Source organism: Cyprinus carpio, chromosome B5 (genome assembly GCF_018340385.1).
Source record: "Cyprinus carpio isolate SPL01 chromosome B5, ASM1834038v1, whole genome shotgun sequence".
Classification (NCBI taxonomy): domain Eukaryota; kingdom Metazoa; phylum Chordata; class Actinopteri; order Cypriniformes; family Cyprinidae; genus Cyprinus; species Cyprinus carpio.
In genome coordinates this window covers 19,134,046-19,154,798 of record NC_056601.1, presented here as the reverse complement: position 1 = coordinate 19,154,798, position 20,753 = coordinate 19,134,046, and the positions used below count along the sequence as shown (strand labels likewise).

General features: G+C 36.9%; 2 protein-coding genes across 7 annotated transcripts in view; both read right to left on the bottom strand.

Moving 5' to 3' along the window:
- Nucleotides 1-4,500, bottom strand: part of LOC109062457 (calmodulin-regulated spectrin-associated protein 1-B) — a 29,308-nt gene extending 24,808 nt beyond the window's left edge. For 4 of the 6 annotated variants that reach the window (XM_042724728.1, XM_042724732.1, XM_042724729.1 and 1 more), the window contains exons 1-2: nt 4,053-4,213; nt 3,504-3,668 (exon numbers count right to left, since the gene is read on the bottom strand). In XM_042724728.1, coding sequence (XP_042580662.1) covers nt 3,504-3,668; nt 4,053-4,113 — 226 coding nt within the window. In that variant the 5' untranslated portion in view covers nt 4,114-4,213. Of the gene's footprint in view, nt 1-3,503; nt 3,669-3,922; nt 4,017-4,052; nt 4,214-4,246; nt 4,287-4,392 lie in introns of those variants that run through there. The other 2 variants (XM_042724733.1, XM_042724734.1) reach the window with 2 other exon arrangements.
- A 5,044-nt stretch (nt 4,501-9,544) lies between these two features.
- LOC109062452 (neurogenic locus notch homolog protein 1-like) overlaps nt 9,545-20,753 on the bottom strand; it is a 48,194-nt gene continuing 36,985 nt past the window's right edge. Inside the window, 9 exon segments of the mRNA XM_042724727.1 lie at nt 9,545-12,217; nt 14,039-14,136; nt 14,377-14,524; nt 14,654-14,952; nt 16,287-16,449; nt 16,591-16,681; nt 16,894-17,107; nt 18,003-18,151; nt 18,229-18,663. Of these exon segments, the coding sequence (XP_042580661.1) occupies nt 10,916-12,217; nt 14,039-14,136; nt 14,377-14,524; nt 14,654-14,952; nt 16,287-16,449; nt 16,591-16,681; nt 16,894-17,107; nt 18,003-18,151; nt 18,229-18,663 (2,899 nt within the window). The 3' untranslated portion in view covers nt 9,545-10,915.

Sequence of the window (20,753 nt, the reverse complement as noted above, 5' to 3'; positions counted from 1 at the left end):
ATTAGTGACTGATACTAGAGCATAGGCTAAAAATATACCTGGAGCAACTATGGCTTCTGGTCACTGCTTTTTCCATATCAGGGCTCTAGACTAACTTTTTGCACTGGTGCGCCTCTAAAGGCGCGTCTAATGAGCTGGCGAGTCAGGTTCGGCAACTTCATCCTTGCGACACAGACTCAGAAAACACTTGTTTATTAGTAAATAATTCAAATATCTCCTTACTATTTCCCCCTGTCACATTTATGGTAATAACTTTTGCCGGTGCTTTGCAGCAAGCTTGAGCCTATTGCGTGTATTTGAACGTAGAACTGTTCAGCTGTGCTGCTGCTGTGGGACAATAAACACCATCGAGTCGCTCTTGACAGTCGCAGTAGCACGGTCTCATGTTGTTTCCACCAGCGCGGCAATTTTTTTTTCATCACTAATTGGTGGATGTCTAAAATATAAAAGTAAGGAGAAGTCTGAAACAGGTGGGAGGCCCGGCCTGTGTCTGAACTATGACGTGAAAATTGGTCGCACTCTAGAGCCCTGCATATGCAGGTACTCACACTGTTAACCCTGACTGAGTGCAGAATGAATAATTATGTCTCATTAGTGATGAGTTATCAACTGTGCATGACCACAAGTTAAAGGCATCCCTAAACACTACTATTGTGCATATTTGTTAATTATGCCCACTTCAAATAAACAGAAAAGCTTCCTACTTTTATGTATAATATATGCAGCAAAGACGAGTTGCACTTGCACTTGTTTGATGTCTTTGTGCCATAACTGAATGTACTGAAAGTAAACAGGCATTCTCCCCATTCACTTTCATATGCAAAAGAGCAGCCTGGATATTATGCTGAACTTCTCCAATTGTGCTCCACAGAAGTAGAAAAAAAGTCTCGAACAACGTAAGGGCAACTAAATGATGCCAATCCTCAATTTTGGAGGAATTATTAATTCAACAGATATTTTTTTATTTAACGTATACACAGAGCTCCAGACTGCGACCAAGTTGCCGGTGCAACTAATTTTTGTGAACGGTCGCACTGGCGCGACCACCGCGTTGTCCAAGTCCAACGTATAAGTGCTGCCATTTTTGTTGCATTTGAGAAACATCAAACGGCAAATGAAACGAAAGCAGACTAAACCACGCTATGTTTCAGCTGCGCTACGCGGACCGTTTTTCAGCTTGGACCGTGATGCAAACAAACTTGTCTGAGCTCAGAAGAGCTTTACTCTGGAGCCAAAGTTGATTTTGTGACACTGTTACTGCACAGATGCAACAGTGCTGCGAGATCCAGTGAGAAGCGTATGAATTCGCCGCACAATGACAAGGTTGCTGCGAGATCTAAGTAAGTGAGAATCATTCAAATTCTGCAAAGAATTCTCTGTCATGAACACCACTGACATGCGTCAGGAAACCAGAAGCGGTTACGCTAACTGTAACCATGGTGTTGTGGTAGAAATAGTCGAATGCATTACATCACTCATTTCAGTGTTTGTACAACCTTTTGAGCAAGCAATTCAAGCTCTTTTCAGTGATTTTCAATCATTTCACACAACTATTTCCAGTTCTTTAAATCTCTAAAATGGTCTAGTTTGAAAGTTATTTTTAATGAGATGATCAAAATATACTTTTAAACAAACACTTATGTAAAATTTTAAAAAGTACATCAAAACCAATTATAAGCAGTCAACAGCAGCAGAAGATTACTTACTGGCTTATAAATCAGTCATTTCTACTTTTTCTCTATATTTTAAAATGATAAAATCACTATTATAAAATATCAAATCATCAGATTGTGTCAGAATTTTACACTTTTTTTGTGTATGAAGTAAGAAAAGTCACAGTGCCTTGAAAAACAAACTTTTCTTCAATTTGCTACTAAATTAAACAATCCCTGAAGTCGGTCAGTTCCATATACTAAAAGAATATTGGTACATTTAATAAGAGTGGAATATATAAATTTTCTATATAAAAATTAGATTTTGCACCTGTTACTGTTGTTAATAAAAGTAAATTTTGTATGTATTAAATTAAGCTTAGTGCTTTACTGTCAAATCTGTATAAACAATAAACAAAAGAAAAAAAATCAAGAAATTAACATGTAATATTATAAGTAACTGCACTTATTATTGCAAAACAATAGTAATTTTATGATAAAATTATCTATATATTAATACTCCCGCACACCACCCCAGCACTATCAAATCTGCTCCTGGCGCCACCATCTGTAGAGCTTAGTGGCGCTGGTGCCACTGCTCTCAAATGTTAGTCTGGAGCCCTGATACATAATATATTTCTTTGGATAGAATTAACAAAACAGACTCTAGGTGCCCTGCATATATCTGCTGACAGGGAGTCACTAGCATTAGGAAAACCCTTCCTGTTCATCCACAACATTTGAATAGTGCAAGCACTGCAGATGGGACAAATGCTTGTGATCCTGACTATAATACCACAACAGTGGACTCAGACTGCTGCCCTCCCATCCCAAAACAACTACACTCCCCAGTAAATCCCAGACTGCTACTTCAAAGATATTTACATTATTCAACTAGAAAAATCAACAAAGAATTGGGGAGATTAGGCCTTTTCAGGCATTACACTTGTAGGCAATATGCAACTGATACATATGCAATACTTCTTGACCTCGCAAGGTGTTGAGCGGTATTTGTTTTGTGCACTACTTAAAAAAATTACCCTCACCCTAAATCAGTGCCCTCTGAATGGATAACAGAGTAAAATACCAGCAATATCATTTCTGTACCATAGCAACACCTTGATGTTTAGGTATTTTATGTAGCTTGGAGTATCATGTCAAGACCTTGATATTGTATGTAAATAAATACTTACGAAAAAAGTAGCAGCTTAATTAGGAGCCTTAATTAGAATCACTGTTTATTTATTTAATACTTACAGTGAAGACGAATGCAGTGTTTTATTTTACATTTGATTACTATTTTCAATTTACATAGTATTTCTTGAATACTACTGTTAGATAGACCAACTTGAAAACTTTTTATTTAAATACACTGGTAAATGACTTTCAGCAGCATCCATCACAATTACTTGGTATTATCATCTGATAGCAGTGCAGTTTAAGGTCCCTGTGCTTTTTGTAAGGTTAGGCAGAGTGAATATATCACGGTTTTATTAAAATATCAGTTTGTACATACATACCACAGTATCCTTTAAGTACTACATAAAATACCATAGTACATGTTCAGGTAGTATGGAAATACCATTTTGGACATGTAACACGAGAACGCCTAACTAACTATGAATATGGTAATCAATCATTCCCATAAATCATTGCTCAGTACCATAGTACAGATATGATATCAGATGGTAATACGACAGGGGAGCAGCACACCACACATCTGTCTGTCTAGCCAGCTGTCTTTGATTACATATCACACAGAGTCGGTTAATAATAATAATAATAATAATAACAATAATAATAAAGAGTATTTCTCTGTTCTCATTCATAAACACAATCAAACCACCTCACCGATACCGAAGGCTTTGGCAAACAGCCATCGCAGATTCGCGGCTATTTTGGCTCGGGCTGAATCATACATTTCCAGCGGCACGATCTCCAGCGCCTCGCCCGCCGCCTCCATCTTTCTGCGGGCGCTGTCAGCACCCAGCTCCGCGTCCATCCTGCAACCACCGTCTGCAAACACACAACCAAAAGCACTTTCAAACAACCTTAACGGCTCTCTTTTGAGGACATGCGGCGTTCCATAAGCTGCATGTTAAGCATTGGGGAGTCGGAGGCTTTGGAGCAATAACTCCTTTAGCGTCCAAGCTAACTAACACATGAGCAGCTTTTATTCCAACATTACCCACTGAAATTAAAATAACAATAAAATCCCAGACACAAACGACATGTACATTTGTTACAAACAGCTACTGAACAAAACAAACCTGATCGCCTGGATCCTGACAAGATAAGATAAGCTAGCCTGTGATTAGTTTATATAGAAAGTAACTAGCTAGCCGTCGCCCAGGTAGCTAACAAACACCAAAACAATATATTAAATGTTCAAACACTCACATGGAGAGGTAGATTTAACCATCTGTGAGAGCTGCTGTCCTGAGCGTAAACTGGTTTGCATGTTTTGACTGAAATACAGTTACAAGCAGCTAACAGCTAACGCTGCTTAATGAGAGGAGGACTAGCAACCCGCAGCTAAACAACAGCCCCTTTGTCAGCAATTAATGAAAACAGCCACATTTACCGCAACGTACCTTCCAGATATTAAAATATCAACAATCCACTCTGGCAAATCTGTGGGAGAAAAATGAGAGAAAGGGGTAAAAGCCTCCGGCGGGAATCATGAGGCCACGTTTAGTCCGAACAGATACGAGAGAGTGTCGGTGGATGAATGACAAACCCCTGAGCTGAAAGTGCGTTACAGCCTTCACTTCTACCACACTTCAAAATAACAGCAACAAACACACACACTGCAAATACAGTTTAAGATGCGAATTATTGGCGATGTGCTGTTGTGAATGAGAATTATTACAGATATTGTTATTAGGCCTGATGTTGTGTTTTGTTGAGAAAAGCACGCACCTGTTTTACCTGTGTTTTTAAAAGATAACTTATTTTTGATGATGTTTATGGATGAAGTTACACATAAGAGCAATGATAATACAGTGTGTTGTTTACGGGTATTTATTGTCCTGTCTGTTAGTTGTGATGGATAGCCAATTTATTATTTGCAGATTCCTGGTGAATTTATGAAGTAATGTAAAATATACAAAGGTAGGTAGTAACAGGGATATAAAAGGGAGTGTGGTATCAAGTTTCCAATTTGAATATGGATCAAATAATAAAAGGGGTTTTCTAGCATCAAAAGAATAAATGTACAATACAGCATAATTATATTTTTCTGCACAATATGTGTCCTGTTTCATTTATTCATTCATTCATTCATTCTGAGTAAAAAAAATAATGACAATCATACATTTTTACAGAGGACACCAACTAAAATGTCATTCAGTTTAACAATAGTTTTTATTCCAAAATGTTGTCAAGCATATTTACAAGATTTAGAACAAGAGTCATTAGATGACTTAAAGTAGATATTTTAAGTCATTATATAATTAAAATACTTAATTGTCATTAACGATTTACAAATCTGTGCCTTCAGACCACTAGGTTTTACACATTTGTCAGCAGTTTTTAATCATTTAAAGTATAATAAAATTTAGTATGATCACTTTTTCTTTTATATATTTCAATAAGGTCAGAATAAGTATGAATAAGTATCATTTTTACATAAATATCCTCCTGACTACCAGGAAAAAAACAGTTTTGTGAATTTAGTATTTTGTCATGTAATTACATTGTTTAGAGCACAATATTTCTTTTTTTTAAATAACATTTATGAAAAATAATATTTTATTCATATGTTATGCCATGTCTTCTGTAGAGGACATCAGGACTTTAAAAAGTCAGTGGGATTTTTGTTTTAATCACAAATTAATTTTTATTTTTTTATACCAAACTTTATATAAAGATGATTCTCAACTATGTTATGAAAGATTAAAAAAAATAAAAAATTATTTAGGCAAAATGTGTGAAATTGCCATAAATGAGTTTTTCCATTATATACAATGTATCTATAAACTGTATCTAATTTGCATATTAACCCATTTAATCCCAAATTTTTCCCAGACATGAAAATATCCAAATATCCAAATGACGTGTCATTAGTAACCCTTTGAAATAATCAATTATATATAGATGTATGTATTTTTTTTTTTTTTAAGTGAATGAAAAATTGTGTTTTATGGCCTGTCACAACTGTGACTGGTGGGATATGTGTGTACTGAATTAACATATTTCTGCAGTCATAAAAATTATTATATATCAAAAATGTACCAAAAATCTTTGTCATAATTTTATGTTAACATACAAACCCGATTCCAAAAAAGTTGGGACACTGTACAAATTGTGATTAAAAAAGGAATGGAATAATTTACAAATCTCATAAACTTATATTTTATTCACAATAGAATAGATAACATATCAAATGTTGAAAGTGAGACATTTTGAAATGTCATGCCAAATATTGGCTCATTTGGGATTTCATGAGAGCTACACATTCCAAAAAAGTCGGGACAGGTAGCAATAAGAGGCCGGAAAAGTTAAATGTACATATGAGGAACAGCTGGAGGACCAATTTGCAACTTATTAGGTCAACTGGCAACATGATTGGGTATAAAAAGAGCCTCTCAGAGTGGAAGTGGCTCTCAGAAGTCAAGATGGGCAGAGGATCACCAATTCCCTCAATGCTGCAGCAAAATAGTGGAGCAATATCAGAAAGGAGTTTCTCAGAGAAAAATTGCAAAGAGTTTGAAGCTATCATCATCTACAGTGCATAATATCATCCAAAGATTCAGAGAATCTAGAACAATATCTGTGCGTAAGGGTCAAGGCCTGAAAACCATACTGGATGCCCGTGATCTTCGGGCCCTTAGACGGCACTGCATCACATACAGAATTGCTACTGTAATGGAAACCACAACATGGGCTCAAGAATACTTCCAGAAAACATTGTCGGTGAACACAATCCACCGTGCCATTCACCGTTGCTGGCTAAACTCTATAGGTCAAAAAAGAAGCCATATCTAAACATGATCCAGAAGCGCAGGTGTTTTCTCTGGGTCAAGGCTCATTTAAAATGGACTGTAGCAAAGTGGAAAACTGTTCTGTGGTCAGACGAATCAAAATTTGAAGTTCTTTTTGGAAAACTGGGATGCCATGTCATCCGGACTAAAGAGGACAAGGACAATCCAAGTTGTTATCAGTGCTCAGTTCAGAAGCCTGCATCTCTGATGGTATGGGGTTGCATGAGTGTGTTTGGCATGGGCAGCTTACACATCTGGAAAGGCACCATCAATGCTGAAAGGTATATCCAAGTTCTAGAACAACATATGCTTCCACCCAGACGTCGTCTCTTTCAGGGAAGACCTTGCATTTTCCAACATGACAATGCCAGACCACATACTGCATCAATTACAACATCATGGCTGCGTAGAAGAAGGATCCGGGTACTGAAACGGCCAGCCTGCAGTCCAGATCTTTCACCCATAGAAAACATTTGGTGCATCATAAAGAGGAAGATGCGACAAAGACCTAAGACTGTTGAGCAACTAGAAGCCTGTATTAGACAAGAATGGGACAACATTCCTATTCCTAAACTTGAGCAACTTGTCTCCTCAGTCCCCAGACGTTTGCAGACTGTTATAAAAAGAAGAGGGGATGCCACACAGTGGTAAACATTGGCCTTGTCCCAACTTTTTTGAGATGTGTTGATGCCATGACATTTAAAATCAACTTATTTTTCCCTTAAAATTACACATTTTCTCAGTTTAAACATTTGATATGTCATCTATGTTGTATTCTGAATAAAATATTGATATTTGAAACTTCCACATCATTGCATTCTGTTTTTATTCACAATTTGTACAGTGTCCCAAATTTTTTGGAATCGGGTTTGTACTTTACTAGCCTTTCGTTTTGGAGCTTTGATGCAGCATCATCTTCTCAAGGTGCAAAAAGGAAATAAACTGCTCTGGTCATGTGACAATTTGCACCAACCATGTGAAACTGCACATATTTAATTAAGACAACCTTTTTGTCATATTTGCAGAATGTGCACTAAAACATCAGTCAGTAAGGTTTTTAGAGCTTTGATGTTGATTTATGACAAACAATTGGAAAATTAGTCAGATTTAAGTAATAATTGCAAAATATTATCATATTTCCATAAAGGTGCTACACTTGATCACTAAATTAATATCAGCCATTTCAAAGACCAAGGAGAGGGAGTGGTCATAGTCAAACCTCCAATCATTAAAATCTCTGAAAAGCCAGATTTTTGACATCCAGACTTAAAACTGTGACATGTAACGTCTCATAGAAATTGCTAAAATTTAATGTCCTCTAAAGTGGACAAAACTCCATAGCTGGTAGTCAGGAGGATATATCTGTTATGCTGAATGACGATGGAACATTATATTTCACCCATATTTTGATTTTTTTATTTTCCCAAAAGTTATTTGAAACATTAAAGTATACACTTTACTTGCATTTAATACACTTTTTATGTATACAAAATCAAATTTAACTTGATGCTAACACCATATTGGGACATCTCACCTTTGACCCATATAATTATTTACCAATAATACACTTTTATTTTCAAATATGGTTTAGAGTTCTACTTTTTTCATGGAACTACTGTTGTTGTGAGGTGGGTTTACTTTTAGTTTTAGCTGAGATTAGTTACTGCTTTAAATCACGTGCGGAGTTTGTGTGTGTTTTTAATTAATTAATAAAGTGGTGTCATAATGGATGCACATAAAGAAAAAAAGAAAGAAAGAAAGAAAGAAAGAAAGAAAGAAAGAATAGTGTCTGACAAAAAAACAGTGAACATGTGGAAGGTAATTGCATTAGGTGGCATTTGCTTTTGACATGTAGGCCTACATCAGATAGATTTGCAGAAAAATTATATAATGTTTTACTAGAATGTCATGATATGCCTTTGACGTAATTTTGTGTAAATCACTGCATCTAGAGTATCTACAATCTACAAGTTTCTATTCCATATTTGTTAATTTTCTATTAGCTGCAACTTGAAAGATGGTGAACGGTAAATTGAAAATTGTCTGAAATAAGCACCATGTTTCAACACTTATGTGCAGTGTCACATACAAGTAACACAGCGGTGAACAGTTCAGTGCACATGAATCATTATATAATTAATAATCAAAGAGCTTGAATTACTGAAATACAGACATTGTTCTACTGCTATTCAAAAACAAATATTGAAACCCTACTATTACCATAATTATTAAAAGGATGGTCAGAGGTTATTTAGCTGCACCAGAATGAATTACTATCAATGTCTTTTCATTAATATTTAGCTAAGTCTTGTGAGATCACAACAAGCCAATCGTTTTGAAGGTCTGTGTGATTAATTATCAGTAGTAGCAGAGTGGGGGGGCCAGAACTATTTTCTTTTTTTGTCCCGTCCCCTAAAAATGTGTGTGCATGTCTAATGTGGTGATTTTTTTTGGTGAAGTGGACATTTGAAGGCTGTGTGTGTCCCCCGCTGTAGTTATGAGTGAGTGATAGTCCTGCTTTTACTGCGTTGGTCCTCTCTCAGCAGGAGAGGGCGCGGTTGTCATTCATAAGCATTTCAGCAGATAGCGCTGCAGGCTAATGCAATAAATCCATTACCAGCTTTTGATATGCTCATGTTAAGTTTACATGCCGTAAATAATTTCACAATATATCACAATATATATATATATATATATATATATATATATATATATATATATATATATATATATATATATATATTTGATATTCAAACCCAGCTTGGCATAGAATAAGGGGCCAAAAGCAAACCGTTTTAATGTTAGCTACGTCAATGATGTATCTGATTTTAGTTGATTTGATATCATTTAAAATGAGGTGTGTAAGAAATAGGATAGACAGGCCATAAATAAAGTGTTACAGCAGACTGAAATTTTAATACACATTGGTATTTTTTATTAATCAAAGAAACTTGTACAGACAGTAGAACTGACAGAAAATACTCTGCATGTAAACTACACATTTGCAGGTAACATTTACAGACATTTATATACTCAGTGCTGTTCAAATCTTATGAACTCGGAAGTACTGAAGGCTTAAAGAGGACATATGATACCACCACGTCCCTTTATGGGGACCTTTTAATTTATTTTTGTGATTTTGTGGAAAACTATTGGTGATTAATAAATAGTGAGTCATAAATCATTGAATTATGTTATTCTGAATGTCATATCCTCTAATCATTTGTGTGTATACATTTTTATACTGTATTTATCTCTACCCCAGTGATACTGAGAAAAAAATATATGTTCTGCTTATGATAGAAAACATAACTACGTAGCATTAAAATATTTAGAATTTCCATGGCACAGGCACACTTAAGATTTCTGAAACAAAATCCTGTTTACATGACAAACGCATACAACATATCTATTTACATTAGCCATAGGCTCAAACGAAGTTACAAAACTGAAGTACAGTAAAGAGCAGTTCAATTTGAAACACCTCCAGAAAACCCCAGACACTTTTGGCCACATGACCAGTTCTACAAAATTGGAGGAAAAAGATACAGAGCACTTGATACTGGAACCTGTTTTATACAAGTCAATATCAAGTATTTCCTGTAAGAAGCTCAGATCCTCACTTTTACATCCACACTCACAGTGGACGTTTAGAAATCTGCTTATGCAGGAAATTAATATACAAGAAAGGAAAAAAGAGAAAGCAAATCACTTTGAACTATACAAATGTTCAATTATAATACCACTACTTATTCGTAGTATAAACCTTGTAGCATGAAAAAAGATGAGAACCTAATCATAACAAATATAAGAAATAACACAAAACAAATTTAATCATTCATCTTCTAGTAACGGAAAAGCAGCTTGTTTCAAACAACATAAATCTACTTTAACACTGAAGTTTGTTGTATAAAAACATGCTCACTAAAATGCCCGTACAGGAACTTTGCGTTTTTACATATATATACAATATTAGGTATAATTAATCAAACAAAAATGAAGGCAGATTAACCGAAATAAAAAACAGGCATATTTTAAGACCAATAAATACCCAGTGTGTACATTTGAGTACAGTGTATTGCGGTCAATAGTATTACATAAAAAAAAATACTTCTTCATTATTTTTAAGATCATTTCTTGTGCCCCAATTTAAAAATAAATGGTGAAAGAAGTATAAATAACAAAATATCAATAAATTAAAAAAAATATGGTTAGTACAAGAGGCATGTAAAAGACCTTCAGTGAGCAGGCTTATAGTGCCTTCAATTTTTTTGTTTTTTATTTGAACTGCTCCGGTATGTGTCCGATTTGAGACTGCATGCTAGTGGGAGGACTAGAAATGCCCTCCGACCAGTCAGACATGTTGGAATGGGGCGACGAGCTGGACCACTGGTCCGGTGAACCCGGAGACGGCGTGAGGAAAGGGTGGTCAGGCACTTGGAGCTGGTGGCTGGGGGTGTTGGTGTCCAATGGGGCTGAGTAACTATGCTGGGAAGGTGGCGTCAGGAACTGCGTTCCCGCCATACTGGTACCCAGAGAAGACGGGTTCAACAGCTGGGTCTCCTGGGGGATGATGGTGTGGATGGGCATGTTGTCCGGTCCAACCAACTCACCGCCGAGTAAGTTCTGGCTCACGCCGCTGGGTTGATTGGAGCTCTGGTGCTGCAGCTGGATGTTTGTCTGCTGAGGTCTCTGTTGCATGTTCTGCTGCATCTGCTGCATTATATGTGGCTGTGTGCTGAGGTGTGTGTTCTGCAGGCTTTGATAGTTCATCATCTGAGACAGCGTGGCGGGACGGCCATTGTGAAGAGACGTCATCAGGCTGGTTTGGTGAAGGCTGGCCTGACCTGAGGCGTTCCTCATGGCTCCGAATTGATTTTGCGGACCCATGCTATTGTGCATCCGCCCGAGCCATTCGCATTGGCCGTTCATGATGTTTGAGCCATTAGATCCGGCCACTGGAAGATGGGTGAGACGTGGGGGTAATGGATCAAACTGAATATGGGCCAGGTCTTGCTTGTTGCCCATTCCCAGATGGTTGACGCCCATGTGGGTGTCTGAGATACCCTGTAAGTGATTAAGCGACATGGAGGGTGATTGCTGAAAGGGTGACGTCATCAAGGGTGGGGAGGCGACGTCAGATATGTACCCGTGGGGCGACTCCAAGGAATCGACCGGGGAGAGCACAGCTGAGCTGTCTAGTAAGTTTCCCTTTCCATCCTGTGCCTTCTTCTTCTTGACTTTCATATCTTTGCCATCTTTGCAACCGATGCCTTTCTGGCTTGGCTTGCGGGGTTTTTTACTTTGTATGGAGGGCTTCATACTACCCATGAAGCCATTGGGTGAGCAGAGAGGCGGGGAGAGGGTGGTGCAGAGAGGGGCGCTGTGCATGGGAGGGCTGCGGACCAGGTTGTATTCGTCGATGAGTCGCACAATGTCATGATGCATTCTGTCCTGAGCGATATCCCGTGGGAGTCGATCCATGTGGTCCGTGATCTCTCGATTAGCGAAATGCTCGAGAAGAACTTTAGCAGTCTCGTAACTTCCTTCTCTTGCCGCCAAGAATAGAGGAGTCTCCTCCTGAATGTGGGAAAATAATTGGTAAGCCGAAAGCATTTTTAGTTTTTATACTATCTGAAAATACAAATATTGTATTTAAATTACTTTAATAATAACTCTGTCTGAAAAGTAACTTAGTTACTCAATAAGTAACTTAATTATTCAAATCGCTAATTAGGCTACATCTTAAAATCCCTATAAACCTTAATAGAAATTAAACACTTTATTATTTCAATTTGAGTCAAACATAGAATAGTTTAGCCTTTTAGCTTTAAAACAACTGTAATACTTAAACATTTTTATAAAAAAAATGATTTAGTTAACAAATAGAAATACTCTAAATAATAACATCTGAATAACAGAAAAGCTTAAGAAAAGTTAAACAATACATTTCAGTTTGACAAGATGTTCAGGAAAACCCCGACTAGTAAAATCCGTACAGGTTTATGTAAAATTAACACGTTAACTAATGTAGGTAAGTATAAATTACATAAATTATCTTCTCTGCTGAATAAAGCCGTGTCAGATCGCACTGTTCTTCTGAGTAAATTCCTCATAGCATGACTTCTTTCAAAAACGATAATTAGACGAATCCTGAATTTTTTTTTTTTATCTATTTTTGTATCTAGATGAGGGTGTTTGGGGGCAGGTGACTGCATATAATGAGCTCAGATATGGGAAAGACTTTGCCTCGCTTTAGTTTCATACGGATTACATAATCAGAGAATATTAATTTTCGATTTGAATTCGTTAATTTAAAAGTAGACACATCAAGGTTTCAGATACGGGAAAGACTACCTCGCTTTAGTTTCATACGGATTACATAATCAGAGAATATTCGTTTTCGATTTGAATTCGTACATTTAAAAGTAGACACAATAGACATATTTCTCAGGTCTCGGTATCAAATATTCGCTGAGTTTGTGATGTGTAGAAAGTTGCTCATGGAGACCTAGACTGCAGAAAGTGCACCCTGTTTGTTTTGTTTATTTTGCAAAAGCACAATGTTTTGTTATTATTGTCAGTGTACACAAATAAAAGTAGGCCCTTTTTAGATTCGATTGATTTTATTCTTATCTGTATCTCAGTATTTAAGTTTTCTCTGTGAATCAGGAAAAACTGAAAGTGAATGCACTGGCACGCAGAGGGTTAAAGACCCTGCATTCACTGATCTTTAGACGGTAAATTTAGATTTCAAATTCAATATTGATTTTAGAACGGTTGAAATGATTTACTGTATGTAATGCAAGTACTTTATAAGTAACTGTAATTAAATTACCTAAAAATGAGAAGTAATCCCTTACTTTACTTTTTCAGTGAATAAGCAATTTAATTACAGTAACGCGTTACACCCAGCACTGCCCTGGACCACAAAGTCGCTGGGATATATCTGTAGCAATACCAAAAATACATTGTATGGGTCAAAATTATTGATTTTTCTTTTATGCCAAAAATCATTAGGACATTAAGTAAAGATCATGTTCCATTAAGATATTTTGTAAATTTCCTACTGTAAATATATCAAAACTTAATATTTGATTAGTAATATGCATTACTAAGAACTTCATGTGGACAAAGTTAAAGGCGATTTTCTCAGTATTTAGATTTTTTTGCACCTTCAGAATCACAGATTTTCAAATAGTTGTATCTCGGCCAAATATTGACCTATCCTAATAAACCATACATCAATGGAAAGCTTATTTATTCAGATAAATCTTAATTTCAAAAAATTGACCCTTTTGACTGGTTTTGTGGTCCATGGTCACAAATATTATGTGAAGCATGTTATTTAAAAAATATCATAGCATTATTTGTGATACAAACTAACAAAGAGCTGCTTACCTTATTGTTTTGCATATCTTTATTTGCCCCGTTCTTAAGCAATACCATCGCTGCATCTACGTTGTTAACAGCGGCTGCCCAGTGAAGTGCAGATTTACCTGTAGCACAAACAGAAACCACTTCAGCATGTGCTCAGTTACATTTACTAAGAAACCAACAATAGTAATACATAGAAATATATGTAATTAAGATAAAATAGTAATAAATCTAAACATTTATTTATTATTCATTATTATAAACATGGTTCAATGTTTTCTGATTTAACTTGTAGATGTAATAATAATTAATAACAATAATATGTCTGACAGTGTTTGAGTATGGCAGTGTATTAGTCATACCAGAATCATCAATGGCATTGACATCAGCATGGCAGTTGATGAGTTCCTCCACCATGCCCTCGACCGCAAGTCTTGCTGCCAGTATCAGAGGTGTAGTGCCATCATGCATGCGGGCATCCAGGTCTGTGGCACGGTTACGTATCAAAATCTGCATAAGGACAAAAGTTAACATGTTTCAGAAAAAAAGAGATAATGATGCAGAAATCAGTGGATATATACAACATTAAACATCCTTAGTATTATTCTGTATTCCCTTATGAAATAGTGGCTCACATACCTGGAAAACCCCTTGTGCATCTGCAGCCACAGCAGCATGTAATGGAGTCCGTCCCATATTGTCCTGGATGTTGGCATCTGCACTGGCCTCCAGGAGCCTTTTTGCAGCATCTGAGCGGGCATAACGGGCAGCCAGATGTAGGGCTGTCTCACCCGTACGGTCTGTCTGGTTGTGAAGGTTGGCACCTTGGTAGATGAAATCATTGATGACGTTGGCCGAGGCATCTTCCTCTTCCTCGCTGTTTCCTGTTTCTAGCCCTCCTCCACTACAAGATGCGATCATGAGAGGTGTAAAGCCATCTAGAAAGGAAAAATAAAGTGAAGATGTTATGTTAACATGTATTTAGGTAGCAGAAGCTTTATACTAAGGAGACATTCATTTTTCAAATTCTAAATTCCATTATGACCAATCAGGAGATTTTTTTCTTCTTCCATATTTCAGGTTTTTATTGTTATTTCTGCTATACAATTTGAAGAGAAAACACTGAAAGTCCAATGGAATAGCAAACATTTTCCTTTGAGTAGGACTAGTCTGAGACCAACCTAAAGAAATGTTTTCCTGGACCAAAGTAACGGCAAAGAAACAAACAAATCGAAGTTGGATTGGACGCACTCTCTTTCTGAATCGCCCCAGATGGCTTTGATAACGGATTGTAATCAAGCGTGGGAGTTTGGTAAATCTCAGGGACGAGGGCCACGCTTTGAAATTTCAACCGCTGGTAAAACAGAGCATTATCACCTCTGAGAAGCTGCTTTCTTTGCTGACTTCGACAGGGGCTTCTCGGCTTCAAAAGAATAGCTATTCCCAGATCAGGCTTGATTTGGTCGATTTAAAAACATCAATCCACACAAAGAGAAAGAAAAAAAAAAGGAAAAACAGCTCGCAAAGAGATATCAAAATAATGTTGCCTTTGACAATCTTAAAGTGTTGTCAGGAAGTGCTTTCTGGTGTTTATAGAAAGAGAGGATGGGCATATCATAAAGAGTTTAATTAACAAAACACATGTCAGCAGAATGATATCACAGGAAGAATCGGTACGGCTGGTAAAAATGTGCTCAGTCCCCAGGGTTTACAGCTTTCAGTCAGAGCCTTTGAAGTGGATTCTTTTCCCCAAAGGGCCCTGAGCATTAACTCCTACTTAGAACTCAATTCAGTTCCTCCTCCCAGCACTCGACAGCGTGCGCACACACATCGAGTGTAAACCAGAGAACAGGTGTAATCCATAAGCAAAGAATTAGAACTAGACAAGTAAAATGATTTCCCAGCAAAAATATAATCAGCCAAAATATTCTATTTATCTACCTAAAAATGACCTAGTCAATGAAGCCACATTTTTAATTTTTTCCTATGTATATATATATATATATATATATAAATAATTTAAATATAAAGCAAATATAATAAAGTTAGAATTTCTAATGAATAGAATTAATTATTTTATTATTTTTTATTATCAATATTTTAATTTAATTATAATCAAATTATATTATTATAAATAGAATTTCAATTTGCATGAATCCCATTTTATTACAATTACATTTAAATATTTTTAATTATTGTATAAGTCCTTCATACCAAATAACAAAACCATTATTACATAGGGAAAAAAATGACATATACAACAATGCCTAACCTGGTCCTCGGGCATTGACATCCATGCAGTCATTCTCTATCTCGCCCTGAGGGGGTGTGGGAGCGATGGATGGGATGCGTAGATCGGCTGCATCCAAGTGCTGCTGCGTCCACTGCCGGTGATCTGGCTTATGGTCTAAATCCAGCATCGCCTGCTCCTCAGACTAAAATAGGAGAATGAGACATTAACAAATGAAAAACAAACATTTGAATTAATATTATTAATTAATGCAAGAGTACTAATTGTAAGACAGATATTCTTCCATGTGAATATCTTGTCAGAGAGAATGTGCTGCTCTGCTCACCCTGAAGCGTTTGGTGTCTGACGGTTCCTCTTCTCCCCATTCATTCTGGCTGTCATCCATTAATGAAATATCTGAACAGTTCTTAAGTGGCCTGTTTTTAGAAAAATAATTCATTACTTTAAAACACTTTACTTTGATACTTTAAAGACTGTTTTCCAACACCAAAAGCCGTTATTGGTAATCAACCTCCACCTTCTTTCTAAAACAACTTAGTTAATTAAATTAAACTCAACAGATGATCATTACTAAAAATTAAAAACTTTCCCTCCATAATAGTTTGTCCCCAAAGATAACGCAACTGACCTCAGACCGACAGAGTCTTCACCAACCGGCTCCCTCCTCTTCTTCTTGCTGGGCTCGCTGGTCTTGAAACCTTCCGGAAACCAGAGCTGACCATGTTCCCGGCGGCGTTTACGGGACGCGACCATTCCCACGGCGACAAAGGCCAGCAGCGCCAGTCCTGCCAGAACCACGTAGACTGGATAGAGCTCTACAGACGACGGTCCATCAATCTTACCTGCCACAGGAAGCACAGTTGACATGTCAAACCCACAGAAGAGACAAGAATGTGTTCCTCACGCAACGATGAGGCACAAATTGGAAGACGATTAGGCGGACAAATTACGGCAAGACACGCGTTCGTAGTCATCAGAATTGTTAACCGCTTCTCATCAAAAAGAAGGAGCTGGCAAATAAGAAAAGGAGGAGGACAGAAAAAAGAGAAAAGAAAGAACACCTCCTCTCCCCTTTCTCATCCCAGGGTACCAGGAGACAACTTTACCAGTTCTTCTTTAAGGGAAAAAAAGGGAGGGATTAATGAACTTCAAATTACCGCGCACACTTTAAGCTGTAAAGACGAAGGATTTATTAGGATTTTCGAGATAACAAAGACTCCCAACTTCTAGCACACTCCCGATCAATTTTTCTCCTCTCTTTTTTCACGCTCTCTCCACTAACGATTTTGAAATGATAAACTCTGCTCACCTTAACCCTTGGAGATGCATTAAGTCCTGGTACATTCAACTAGGTTATGGTTGCAGCAGCCCCCATCATTTTAGATTCAAACCATGATTGGGCTTATGAGCATTTGTGAGAGTGTCTTGTTGGGCCAAATGAGTTGACATGATTTGCATCAATTAACTATTTTTGGTGCCTGGAGCCAGCGGACCTGCCCTCAGACTGCCGCATTGATTGTTTAGTCTGTCTAATGCACAAAGAACATTTGCTTCATTGTTATAAGGAAGAAACGTACAAACTTCAAAGTGATCCCTGTAATCCGCGGTAGGAGGTGGTGGGGTTAAAGGTTGGGGAGGGGGTGCTGAATACATGGAGTAAGATGAGAGGCCTAGTCTTGATTAAGGGCATTATGGGAAGACATGAGGCACACGGCAATGCTCGTGCCAAACACTCACTTGTGACGGCCTCGATGACGTAAGGCATATTCAGATTGCCGCTGGAAGCCAGGGCTCCGAGGAAAGCCGCCACGTCGTTTGCGCTCTGGAAGCACTCGGAGGTTTGTTGGTAGCATTGGCGGTTGTCAATCTCCAGATATACCACGGAGCTGATGGAAATCAAAAGCATGATTTTTATTAAAACACATTCTTAAAGCATACGAGGCCTCGACTGTCACAAACGTACCCTTTGATCTGCATCTCGTCCAGTTCTCTGCGTTTTCTCCCTCCTTCCACCACTATATTGTAAATGCTGCTTTGTACGGAGCTCAAGACATTGCTGGAAGCATCGTTCCAGTCATCTAGTGATCGTTTGATGTTGTGCTTTCTCAGCTCCTGCTCGTTGCCGTAATAAGGGTAGACCATTTCCTCTCCCTTGCTGTTGCGCCGGAAAACAACGTTGGTGTGGAGGACTCGGCTGAGCTCACGCAGAAATCCAAAGGAGTTGTTTCGGAGCTGGTCGGGTAATATGTGGACCACCACAACTAGGAGTCCAGCAGCTAACTTCTCGGGTACGTTGCTGGCACAGTCCAGCCCGTCCCATTCACACTCTGCGTTATTGCAGCCCTGGTCACAGTGGCCATCTGCATAGTGGTCTTTGCAATACTGGTCATAGAGTGGACTGTGAGAGAGGAGAGCAGAGTTTAGAAATAGCATTCATTCTTGAAAACAGAGCTAAAAAGCTTCTGATTCTGGTTTTACAGAATCTTTAAACCAACTTGGCCAAGCTACCATCTAACAAAAAGTGAGTGATTTAAAGGCACAATATGTAATTTTTCGCCGCTAGAGGATGTATTCAAAACAAACAAAGAAGTTTGATGACGCCGTGACTGAGTGTGGAATCATGGGAGTTGTGGTCTTCATCCCCACAGCCGATGCAATCCGACGGGACTCGGGCAGAAATCATGTTTATGGATGAGCTATTGACTTATTAACATAGTAGAATGAAGCAGGGTGAGGCTGAAAGCCATTAAAGCGAAACAAGGCCGCTGAACGAGCGTGACACACGGCTCGAAAGCAGCAGAGCTTTTATTATGCCACAGTCGACCGCTTCCGCTCCTTCCGGATGTGCGTATTTGTAAGGCAGTGCTGTTTTATCATACTAGATACTTTTGAGAGTCCTGTTACTCTGTGCGGTCATCACTGGTCTATTAAAACTTACAACATATTAAAGCGTCTCTGGTGTTTCTTTATGTAAAACAAAACTGTAAATCAAGGCGTTATGATGTCATTGGCAGGCGACACAATGACACTATGGACACGGTCTGTGTCACTAGTTAAAATAGCTTATTTCTCTGGATTTAAACATTCTTCAAAACATTTGGGATAATGTAAGTACGCAAGTCAGCAAAATATATAACACTGTTCTAGTGGTTTTTGGATATTTTAATAAAAAAAATCTTACATACTGTGCCTTTAAGACCAAGGAAAGGCTGCATAAACAGCTATTATGTGTATTGAGAACTAGTTTGACCAACTAGCATTTAGCTAAAAGATAATCAGTTAGTCTTAGTTTTCATTCTCAAATGGTGTATGATTTAGATACTATTACAGTTTTTATTAATATTATACATTAGTATTTATTTTTATATTTTCTATTTTTATTTCCATTTTAGTTCAAGTTTTAATAATTTTGTTGAGTGTTTTTGTTATTTTCTTTAAATATGTCTGTTTTTATTTAAATTGTAAAAAATGAAAGGTTTCCTGAAAAAAATAAAATAAAAAAAAATTATATATATATATAACTTTATTTCAGTAAATGTTATTTCAATAATTCAGAAGCAAAATCTTTGCGCCCCCCAGCTCTGCATATTTTGCACGTCTCTCTTGGTTAACACACCTGATTCAGATAATCAGCTCGTTATAAGTGAGCTCCATGCATGAACTGTGTTCTCATTGACATGGTCTCTACACAGTGTTCACTGCTCCCTACTCCCTGAGCAGGGGAAATTTGTTAAAGTTTACTTCACTTCGGAACATTCATTCATGGATTTGCACTGTGCAACGTCTTCACACACGGACAAGTGTGACATCATATACCTCGGTAAATAAATACAATTTAAATTCACATCTAGCACACTTCAATGCACTTTGAATGGAACATATACAGTACAGACCAAAAGTTTGGAAACATTACTATTTTTAATGTTTTTGAAAGAAGTTTCTTCTGCTCATCAAGCCTGCATTTATTTTATCAAAAATACAAAAAAATGTTATATTGTGATATATTATTACAATTTAAAATAATTGTTTTTAAATTTATTATACTTTAAATTATCATTTATTTCTGTGATGCAAAGCTGAATTTTTAGGATCATTATCACATGATCCTTTAGAAATCATTCTAATATGATGATTCATTATCAAAGTTGGAAACAGTTCTGCTGCTTAATATTTTTTCAGAACATGTGATACTTTTTTAGGATACTTTGATGAATAAAAAGTAAAAAAAATAAAAAAAAAGAAGCTATGTTTTTTAAAATATAAATATTTTGTAATAACAATATCCACTACTGGTCAATAATTTGGGGTCAGTAATTTTTTTTTCTTTCTTTTTTTTTAAAATAAAATCAATACTTTTTTTCAGCAAGGATGTGTTAAATTGATAAAAAGTGATAGTAAAGAAAATATATTATTAGAATATATATTATTAGAATTTTTTTTTTTTTTTTTGAATAAATGCAGTTCTTTTTAACCTTTTATTCATCAAAT